We start from the raw sequence: 11928 nt of genomic DNA, 5'->3' as shown, positions 1-11928 counted from the left end.
CCATCATGTTCTAGATCATTAAACTGACAATTCCGTTTGTGGCATGTCACAAAGTGCTATAGGTGTCAGTCCAAAACCTCCTGTAAGGGCAAGAAAAACTAGTGGAATGAAAAATAGTTAACTTGATGCTTGATTACTAATAAAGTAAATTTAAAGACATTAAGTTGGTTGTTTAATCTGAGCCCAATGTTTATGTGATCTCTTCTAATACATTCAAGAATTTAATTATCCAGCTTAGCGATACAAAAATCAACATATAGACACTTAACATTCAAATGCCTAGGGCAGAACTTTCTTGCACCCACCCCATCCACACCCCCACACTTCTAGAAGAGTAAAGAAGGAGAATTAATTGGATGGGAAGCAAAATTTCAGTTTCCCGTCAACAGGTTAACATTTCACTATTAAGTTCTCAGAACTTTTCAGGTGGATTGCCTTTTATAGAAGACTCAGTCGTATGCAGTCTAGCTTGTTGTGGTTAAATGGTTACTGCGCTCAGGGTGAAGGCTGGGCCCAAGCAAGGCAGTCACACTGGCTGATGACAGCATACTTGACCAGGACAGGCAAATGGGGTTCAACTGAAAAGAGGTCTACAATATAAAGGTGGTTGAACAGAAAAGGTTTACAGAAATGTGGGCTGGTTGCTAAGGAATAGAAATTAAAGGGCACAGGAATGATCCTGGGAAATACAGAAAGCAAACTGGAATGCAGAGGGGAGAGTGATAGTAATAGGAGCAAAGAGGCAGGCGGCAGGAAAGGTGAGAGTTTAGGATGCGGAACATATCGATTAGATATGCTGGGGAGGGAGAAAGAGTAGGTGAACTGAATAAGAAAAAGACCAAAAAAAGCAGGAATATAGAAGGAGATAGTGAAAGAGCTGATAATCATAGAGGAAGGTTGAAAAAGGACAGAGTTCCCACACAAAAGGAAAAGGCTATGTACAGTCATGGGGGAAGAGGTGTCTTGTAGACGGGGAGAGTAAAGGGTGAACAACTCAAAAGGCAGAATTTACTACCACCATCTTTCTCTAAATTGGTTTTCAAAACAAGGTATCTCAGACAACGCACCATGCTAATGGGAGATGCCAAAATCTGTTCACACATGTTCTTGCACAGTGCAAACACATCTTAAGGGAAGCAAAATAGAAACTGAAAACTACTACTGAGCAAGCATTCTGTTAAAGGCTTTGTATTGAAAGGAAGCACTTACTGGAGCATCAAGGTGAATAAGCTCTAACAGCTCCAAACGCCAACACCCCAATCATGTCCAGTCACTCATTAACCTTTGACAAGAAGAGTACTTAAGCATCACCAACACTGATGATGGTGGGGACGGAGGTGTTTATTTCACAGAATGAACAGAAGTATTCACAGGCCCATGCATTTAAATGTTAAGGGTGTGGGTATGAAATTGTTATTCCCAGGTTTTAAGGCTGTACTGCAAGGAGTAGTCATATAGTGCTAATTTCCACAAGCGTGGGGAGTAATGTAAATATCACGGCTACAAATAGCTTGCAGATGGCAGTGTCAGGATGGGAAACATTGGTCATGGTCATGGAGGATACATCGCGTCATGATTAAATAGCAGGCTTTCACCCAAAACCTGATGAGAGCCCAAAGAGTGGCTTGACTATGTCAAGATCTCAAACGGAAAACCTGGGGAAATCTCATTCCTGATATTTCTACACAGATCAATATTTCCATGTCAGATGTTTAAATCAATCCGACAACTGTGTGTTAGCTCTACTAATGGAAAGTAGAAGGGGAGGAGGATGAAGAGGAGATGGTGAAGAAGGGATGAATACCAAACAGAAGTAGAGACATGAGTCTCAGGGGACTGCAGCTATGTATGTGCAAGCTGCACATGAAGAAGAAAGCAAAAGACTTCAGATCCATTGAGCAGTATAGTGAGTGAGGGTGTACCAAGGGTATTACAGCCATCTGTAGGGGAGTGGAAGACAGTTCCAGAGATGTATGATGAAGGAAACTGTCACATACATCTATCACTTCCTGCAGGCAGAACTGCAGCTGCTCAGCTTGGGAGGCAGCACTATGCTCGTGGTTCCTGGTTCTTGGCCATTGGCCCCTTTCAAACCTCAACTGGAGATGGGTGGTACCTTCCAATTGGTAGCTTATAGTGTGTTTGTGAATTCACTGATGACCTCTACAGGAAGGTAATACAGTTTGCTGAGTTCACCATAGACCCAGAGACCCAAGTTGTTTAAGCTGTCAGATTTGTAGACCTTACTGGGTTGCATCTGGTACAAGAGGCCATCCATTGCATCGACAGTGGTACTCCAAGCTCCATGGCTTTTTTCCAGTCAGATTCTTGTTCAAGAGATTTCACTCCTTCACTGTCCACCTTGTTTGTGACCACAGGCAACAATTCCTGCAGACACGCACCCGCTCTCCAGGGAGTGTCATGTCACTTAAGTTCTGCACAACTCCTAAGTTGCCACCTCATACCATCTCTGGTGCTGGCTTGTGGGTGACAGTGGCTACGTTCAGACACATGACCTCAGTACAAATCCCTCAGACTGACGCTGAACAGTGCCAGAATGTTGCTCATCTGGCACCATCAGTGAACAGACAATGGGTCTACTGAAAATGGGTCTCCGTTGCCTGAACTGCTCAGAAAGGGGACTCCAGATTAGTGACTGCTGTGTACTGCACAACCTCGCTCAAAAATGGGGTGAGAATGTAAAACAGGGCAAGAAGGGCCACCCACCAGTATCCTCAGATAAGGAAGAATCTGAGGGAGCCAACACTGACAATGAAAATGCTGAAGAAGCCAGGGCAGTGGTGAGACAAGGCAGATGGGCTGAAAGAACCTAACAGCAGCCAGATTTGAAGGTGTGTGACTTTACATTAACACAGCAGGACACTCAAAAAGAACAACGAGTCAATTAAGGTGCAGAGGTGTTCCTGCCTTCAAGGGAAAGCCTGGTTAAGAATTTGAAAACATGTAGCTACTTTGTTTAGCATAAATTGTAGTTAATTTATTCCCTTTGTACCAATAACCTCCTGTTCGGTTTTCTGTCTAGAACATCAGTGTGGAGTTATACAGCAATAGATGGAGGCTGTGCTTGTATGACTCACGCCTTCATTGCAAGGAGCATTCATCTTTCACAGAGATACAAAAGAGCTAAATTATGCTAATTGACTCCCAAACCCATCTAGCTTAAGTTCCTGCTTTCAGAAGACAGCAGTGAATGACAGTGTCGGTGCTCTATGCACGGTTGCACATGTGAACAACTAGGATGAGCATCACCCCTCAAGGTAGTCTATAACGAAATAATAACCAGTAGCCGTAAAACATTAAGAGACCACAGAACTGTCGTACAAAGTGCCATATTTGTGCCAAGTGTCATTTTGTACAGAACATTGACACCTGCATACTCAAATGACTTCACTGTTATTAAAGCTCTCTTTTCCAACCACTATATCTTGGTGCCACCTTGGCAGTCACAGTTGAGACTGAGTTGCAATCCACTTTGCCACCTTGCCTTAGATGGCTTTGACAGGCACCCTCTGATGGTCTAGAGGGCTGAGCCTGCTGGACAGCTCCTGCACAGGTACACATGCAACCTCCTCTATCTAACCCTATGGAATCATTTGTGGTCCCTGCCAGAGGGGAACGGATGAGGTGAGCCTCCTCTAGAGGGTCTTACATTGGCATTTCCTGGGTACCACCTTCCTGTTAGTGAGCAATGACATCTCTCTCACCCCTTGAGAGCATGACCCACCTGGAAGAGGTCAAGGTCCCTGGGACCACTGACATGTAGCCAGTAAATTAATCCAAACAACCTCAAGCAATGGAGTGAAGGTTCCCTTGCACATCAGGCTGATACTGATTACTCTAATGGATCTGGCTCTCATAATATCTATTGCTTGTTCCATGGAGGAAGCGATGCACTCAGGCTGGAGCCACAACAAATTTCTCTGCCCTTCACTCCAGTTTGCGCACGATCTCTAGGATGATAACTCGAGACCATCCCAGCTGATGAAGGCAACCTGACCAGAGATGGCTGAAGAGTTCAGTATCCACGTGTGATTCAAAAGAACCTGGTTCCTGTACCACAAAAGGATAAATGATCTGCACTCATGTGTACAACTCTCTATCATGCGCCATTGAGTGAGAGTTAGCATTGTAAGCTTGCTACTGCAGATGACAGCCACACACAAGACTGGGTGCCATTTATCTTCATCAGACCCCTCACATGAAATCAATGTCCATCACTTTATTGCAGCTACCAATGTAGTGCCACTGACACTGCAGTAATGCTGACCAGATGTTGTAACCCAGAAAGTCCTGGCAGACGGTAGGATTCTCTGCCTGACTGCCCATAAAATCTGGTATGAATACGAAATGAGCTGAGAACCTTGTCGCACAAGAGAACACAACCCACCCCTGAGTGGATGTACTTCCCATTTTTAAACATGCCTCCAAACAATCTCAAAAAGCAAAACAAAATACCAGCCATGAACTTCGCTTTGTTATATTAGTCATAGAATGATACATCACCAATGTACACTTCCATATAATACCATTCTGCTCATTAAATAATAAACAAGATTCACTTTTAACACTCAGATGTTCAAGTGAACTAAATAATACATTAATGTAAATAGACTATTGAGCTTTTCAGCTTGTTTGTAATTAGTTTCACATTTTCAATTCCACATGATTTGGGTTAGCAATATTGGCATTTTTTTGGATTATATTCTGCAGAATCAGTTTTGTGGATTAGTTAGATGTGTTTTTCCTTAAATGAGAAGAGAGATAATATTATTAACAAGATTCTGAGACTGCTTGTCAAGCTGGATTATGAGGGGGGATATTTTCTCTCATGGGGAAATCTAGAACTAGAGGCTGCAGTTTCAGAATAAAGGGGTTTCCCATTAAAGACAGACTTGCGGATGAATTTCTTTCAGAGTTGTTAATCTTTAGAGCAGTTGAGACTAAATATATTCAAGGCAGAGTTGGACAGATTTTTGATCTGTTGGTGAGTCATGGATTATTGAGTGTAGGCAGGAACATGGACTGAGGGCACAAACAAATCAGCCACGATTTGACTGAATGACAAAGCAGGTTTAAGGGCCCAAGTGGCCAACTCCTGCTCCTATTTCAGGTCTGCTCCTGGTTCACGTCTGTCCAGTAGCTGCTTGACAGTAGATTCTACTTTCACAGAACATTGTACCTTGTTTGTCTATATACAATACAATTCTGTAATACAATTTGCATGTATTCACACTTTTAAAGTTTCAGATTGTTTGTGGCTCAGTGAACTTTTCAAAGTAGGTGCTGCATTTAGACATTATAGATCTTACATTAGTAAGCAAATATCTGTACGAATCTGCCATTATTCAAAAGGTGCTGAATGATACACACTCGGGAGTGAAGTACAATGACAGAAGTCAATCATGTGATTCAGACAACAAATAAAGCAAAATGTGAGTAATTTACACAATCGTCTCAATCCTAAAGCTCTATAATAGAGCGTTAGTGTGTTTATATAAAATTATGCTAGGTTTTTCTCTGCTGATGGGGATCTTTCCCATTTAAGCTTACATGCCCCACTTCTGCAGCACTCTTACACCCTAACTCTCATGCAGCTTCATTTGATGACAGTAGGACCTTCTACAGTTATGGAAAAAGGAAAAGAGTAGTGAAAGTGAGTACTGGTCCTTGAAGAGGTGATACTGGGGAAATAAGGATCAAAAACAAGCATATGGCAGAAATGTTGAACAAATATTTTGTATCAGTCTTGACAGTGGAAGACAAAAATCACCCAAAGAATAGCATAAATGCAACAGACAAAGAGTGGGAGCTGTGAAAGTAGGGAAAAGGGGAAACAGAAAGGACAGTCTTTTCGGAGAGGGGACCATACTTGTTCTATGATAGCCATTGCCAGCTTAGGCTCATCACCAGATGATTTCAGCTGGTGACCCCACTTTTAGGGACTTAGTGTCATGGATGAAAGGGCTGACTATGCACAAGCTATGAAGAGTCTATGAAAATAGGGATGTCTTGCTAAAGCTATACAAGGCACTAGTTAGACCACAGCTGGAATACCAAGAAGAGTTTTGCTCACTTTATCTTAGGAAAGATACACTGGCATTGGAGGCAGCCCAGAAATGGTTCACTAGGTTAAACTCATGTGTGGAGGGATTTTCCAATGAGGAGAGTTTGAGGAAGTTGGGCCTGTCCTCTTTGGAGTTTAGAAGAATAAGAGGCGATCTGATTGAAACAGACGTTTTGACAGGGTGCATAAAGAGAGGTTGGCATTGTGGAAGATCTTCAAATAACCTCAGAATATGGGGTTGCCCACTTAAGAGATGTCCATTAAGACAGAGATGAGGGGAAATTTCTTATCTCAGAGGAACATGAATCTGTGGCATTATTTACCACAAAGGGTTGTCGAGGCTAGTCTGTTATGTACATTAAAGTCTGAGATAGACAACTGATTAATCAGCAAAGGATTCAAGGGTTATTAGGAAAGGACAGGAAAATAGAATTTAGGGTTATCAGATTAGCCATGATTGTACTGAATGGCTGGGCAAACTCGTTGGGCTGAAACGGCATACTTCTGCTCTTAAATATTATGGTGTCAAATATGCTTATGATGAAAAGAAAGATAAAAAGTAAGTTGTCTGCAAGTTACAAAAGAGTCTTCAAAAGAACATAGACAAGCTAAGTGAATGGGAAAAAAATTGGCAGATGAAATATAAATGTTGGTAAATGTAAGGTTGCCTACTTTGCCAGAAATCATTTACATTGAGGGGTTGTAGAATGCTGCAGTGCAGAGGGATCTGGGTGACCTTGCACATGAAGCACAATAACTTACCAGGCAATTACAGCAAGTAATTAGGAAGGCAAAGGAATGTTAGTACTAGAATAGGGACGTCCTGCTGCAACTGGATATGCATTGGTGTGACTACAGCTGAAATACAGTCTACAGTTCTGGGCTCCTTACTTAATGCGGGATAAACTTGCATTGAAAGCAACTCAGAAAAGGTTCACTAGGCTGATTCTTGGGACGAAGCAATTGTCTTATGAGGAAATGTTGAGCAAGTTTAGCCTATACTCAGTGGAGTTTAGAAGATTGCAATGTGATCTTTTTAAAGCACAAAAGACTCTTGGAGGCTCAATTATTAATCAACAAGGGAGTCAAGGGTTATCGTGGGGGGAGAGACAAAAGTGAAGTTAAGGGCAATATCATATTAATCATGATTTTATTGAATTACAGAGTAGGCCAGATGGACTGAATAGTCTACTCCTGCTCCTACTCCTTATGATTTTATGACAGATGATCTGTATAGATGATTTTGAAATATTTAGGTTTACAGCTGGAATATTATCAAGTCAGAGTTAAATCATAAACAAGACAATAAAATTAAATTTCAACAATACTAAACCTTCCATTGTTGTTACAATATTGATCCCATTAGCTACACCTGAGTCTTATTATTAACACAATCAAAAAGAAATATTTATCCAATCAATCTAATACTTGTTGTTTAATGTACACCAATAGATGCGTAATCACTCAAGAAAAGGGAAAGTTAAGCATATAGGTTGGACAAAGATCAGAACATCAGGGGTCCAGTAGACTTCATCATCCCAAGACATGTGAGTGTTCCATCTTCATCCCAGGTCTGGTACATGCACTTGTCTCTATTAATTAATATTTTGAAAGCACAATACTAAAACATGACAACATTGTTTTATCTTCAGACATATTTCCTCATCATCACAACTTTCCCAAACAATTGCTCAATTTTCCAGCTTCTTTTACATTTATATCACAACTGCAGCAATATTACAAAAATATTCCATAGGAATAGAGATGTGAGAGACTTTGGCAATTTTATTTAAAACGACAACAAAAGAAAACTTACTGAGAACATTCTGCAGTTTTGCCTTTACTCTGGTAATCCATGATACATTGTATCAAATGATTGTTTTCATCCAACATCTAAAAGCAAGAATCATCAGAAACTTATGGTAAATATCCAAAACTTTATGTGATATTACAGCTAATTTAGTACTCTTAGCATTTAAATATTCACTTCACCAGGGGACAGTACAAATGTAATAAAACTACAGTACAATGTTCATTGTAAATTAAAATAACATTAAACAATAGTGGCGGACTAGTTTGCAATTGCTTCCTCATTTTGAACCACATAACAGCCACTCAGTACTATTCAACATTGCTTGAGAACGAGCAAAAGACCTGTGCATACAAGTATCTATTTTGATTTCCTAACCTCAAACAAAAGTAACACTGTCTGTTTAAGCCTCAATTCTCACATCACAGCAAATGTATAAATTGGACTGCTACATTTCAGTTTAAAAGTGGTTTCTGTCCCATCAAGGATATGACCTCAGCTGAGGCATACTTATACTGCAACTAATACTGCAAATAATACATCAACCATACCAATATGTTTGTATAAGAGTGCTCTCTCAATTTTTTACAAAATATAGGCATCACACCTTTAATATAGTCTTTGATTATTTGATTAAAATATCTATTCTTCATAATCGAAGAATGACATTCCCCTCTTCTAACACTACACTTTCTCTTCCTGGTATTCAGACATTCCTGTACAAACATCACTCACCAGTTAATCATTAAGAGTGATCCAATCCAGTTGTGTTTGAACTCGGAAAATTTGTGCCAGGATAGGCATTCATCAATCATTTGAGAAGCGTATGTTACCTCCCAAATGTGATGTATATATTTTAATGAAATCCAGTCATTGGTGACTCAACAAAATAAAAATAAAATTGGCGTTCATGTTCCTCGCTAATTATTCAGTACTTTGTTTTTACAAGATTCCATCCTACATGACTGTTAGTTATTTTCATTCCTTGAACATTAGGCAGCTCTTACAGCAAATTATTCTAGTCTCTAATAAAACTGAAAGATTAAATTAAGAGCAATAAAATTCTACCTTTGTGTAAAATTTACAACATTTTCCTTGGAAAATTGGAATGTTAAGACCTTACATACGAACAGTTGCAAATGGCATGGCACGGAGTTAAAGTTCCAGCAGCCATATAAAATTAATCGCAATGTGGATTTCACAAGCTTCAAAATCTCCCCTCCCCCTACCGCAACCTAAAACCAGCCCAGGTCGTCCCCGCCTCCATGACCTCAAGCCCCACCCCCATCTCCTACCTACTAACCTCGTCCCGCCTCCTTGACCTGTCCCCTCCCTAACTCCCCACCTACACTCACCTTTACTGGCTCCATCCCCGCCTCTTTGACCTGTCTGTCTCCTCTCCACCTATCTTCTCTTTTATCCATCTTCTATCCGCCTCCCCCTCTCTCCCTTCCCCTCCCCCATTTCTGAAGAAGGGTCTCGACCCGAAACGTCAGCCTTCCTGCTTCTCTGATGCTGTGTTCATCCAGCTCTACACCTTGTTATTTAAAATTAGTGGCCCATTCTGTTTATGCAAATGTACAAATAAAATGTGAGGAAACCTTCATTGTTTTGAGCAAGTTTAACTGCTCAGTTGAACAGGCAGCCTTTTCCCCTCATCTTCCAAACGGTATGTAAAACTGAATTTTCCATATTTAAAGTTCGTTTTGCACCAATATTCTATTTTGCGTTTACCTACAGGTTGTTCCCCTTACCACCCACCCCTGATCCCAGCACCGCCCCCCCCCCACACACACAGACAGAGCACCTTTCCCAATGTTTGTTTATAATCGGCCATCCCTCTAACGTTTGCCAAAATAGGTCACCAATCTGAAGGGTTAATTCTGTTTCTGTCTCCACAGGTTGCCGCCTGCCGTGCTGAATATTTCCAGCTTTCATAATATTTTTCATTTCGCCATATATTTCTGATTATTACTATGGAGTATTCACCAGCCGTTTTCACGTTAAATCTATTTTATGTATAGGTGATTTCTATCTAATACCATTTCCCCTCTCCCAGGTAAAACAGGATGACAGAATGAACCTATGGAAAGATAGAAAAGTATACAAACATCAGTATTGGTGGCTACTTGACTAACTATCAATATAAAAAAAATGTTTGCACCATAACATAAAAGGGAGTCCACTTTTTTTATTTTTGCCATTTAATTTCTTTGTGATCAAATGCGTTGGAGTTTAAAGATATGGTGCATGGCAGGTATTCAGTTCAGTGCTATTACAGTCCTCTGGAATTGAATGATTGTGATCTGATTAACTGGCTACACATTTTTTAAAATCTGTGCACATACAAATAGATCACAGTTAACCTGGAGGAGGAGAAGGGAAGGGGGGCGGGGGTTGGTTGTTAATGTCGATGGTGACAGAAACAGATGCGAAGTGGTGAGTGTTTAGCAACAATGCTCCCTGTCCATCGGATGGCAGCACGATGTTTTACTGAGCAGGATGCTGATGAGGTGTTGATTGCTGTCTGCACTGACACCTTTTCTTCTTCGCCATTATTAATCCACCAAACTCCCAATGTTGTCCCCCTCATCACCACCACCCAGCTCACTCACCTCTTCCATCGAAACCAGCCACCTCCCCACCACCAAAACCCAAATAGCCCTCACAGAATTGAATCCCGAACATCATCTGGGTAAAGTTTGGCGATTTCCAGCTCGATTCTGCGTGGGGGGGGGGGGCGCTAAGGGAAAAGATCCAAAATCAACTGCTTGGTCGCCCACAGTATCGCCATCCCGCAGCTAACGGTTTGACGAATAAAGCACCTGAGGTCTCAGAGGCAGACCTCTTTTCTGTGACCAGAAGAACCTCTCCCTCCTTTCAAAAAGAAACCCCGGTGACAAGGGTTGTTCAGAAATGTCAAGTTTCCGTCCGTTACTTTGTACGGTTCAGTACGTTTTCAAGCTATTTTGGGTTTTTTAAATATAAATAACCCAATTTGGATCAGAAATACCCAAACGTTCTTATTCCTTGCTGGAAGTAGCACTTTTATTAAACAATTACTGATCGCATCGTTTAACACGCCATTCATTCGAGCCATTTCAAAGGATAAAATACATTGTTGCAGTTTATTTTGGAATTGAATTCGTTTTCCGGAAAGTGCAAGTAAGGTAAGATCGCTTTTAGTGGTTTTACTGGCATGCCCAGATCTCAGTCCCTGCGAGCCTGTACACGAGTAAACTGCACATTTGATGTTATTTTATCTAAACGCACGTTTAAAAATCACGTGTCAATAATAGAGGTGCAATCGTTTGCTAAGTAGATTAGGTCGGTGTTTTACAGACAGGGAGAAAAATCCAATCTATATCGATGTGATTTAAATGGAATTAAACAGTGCCTTGGCTTCTTTAACCTCGGTTGCCCCATGTGTCTGCACTATCACACCTTGCTTTGTTCGGAGCTGCTGCATTCACAATCCTTGGGGGGGTGGGGGGAGAGAAGAGCAGAGGACACCAGTCCTGTCCCCAAGCCGGATCTTAAAATGATCAAAACCCGCAATTCAGAATTGTGAGAGATGGCCCGTTTGTCGCCAAAGGGAGAAGATGAAATGAATGGATAACTGGGGAATGACAAGGGGAGGGGGGAAAAGAGATTTATTTCAATGAAGGCAAAAATCGAGAGTCGCAGATTTCCTACAAAAAGGGGAGGGGGGAAACTAAATCAAATATTAAATAACAAGAATGTTTTACCTTTTGAATGGTGGCTTGAGTGACCTCCCCTTTCCCCCGCTGGCGAGCTGATGCAAATGCCACAGACATGATTTTAATTTTTCTCTCCTGGTTTTTCTCTCTCTCTCTCTCTCTCTCTCCCTGTCTATCTCTGAAGTCGCAGGATAGGTATGTAGTGAATGAAATAATGTAATTCCAGATGATGCTGTCAGTGGTGCAAATGCAGCCCGGGTTGATTGCAGATCCAGTGGTTAGGGACAGGGAGCTGTGGAGAAGGCAGCAGCTTGCAGCTGCTCTTTAAAGGC

General features: G+C 41.3%; 1 protein-coding gene across 1 annotated transcript in view; it reads right to left on the bottom strand.

Annotated features, from left to right (window-relative positions):
* Window positions 1-11713, bottom strand: part of LOC109927125 (SS18L1 subunit of BAF chromatin remodeling complex) — a 115559-nt gene extending 103846 nt beyond the window's left edge. The window contains exons 1-2 of the mRNA XM_020527031.2: window positions 11645-11713; window positions 7902-7978 (exon numbers count right to left, since the gene is read on the bottom strand). Of these exons, the coding sequence (XP_020382620.1) occupies window positions 7902-7978; window positions 11645-11713 (146 nt within the window). The remainder of the gene's footprint in view (window positions 1-7901; window positions 7979-11644) is intronic.
* Window positions 11714-11928: the final 215 nt, after the last annotated feature.

The sequence above is a fragment of the Rhincodon typus genome, chromosome 19, assembly GCF_021869965.1.
Source record: "Rhincodon typus isolate 14 chromosome 19, sRhiTyp1.1, whole genome shotgun sequence".
Taxonomy (NCBI): domain Eukaryota; kingdom Metazoa; phylum Chordata; class Chondrichthyes; order Orectolobiformes; family Rhincodontidae; genus Rhincodon; species Rhincodon typus.
This window is presented reverse-complemented; position numbering and strand designations above follow the sequence as displayed.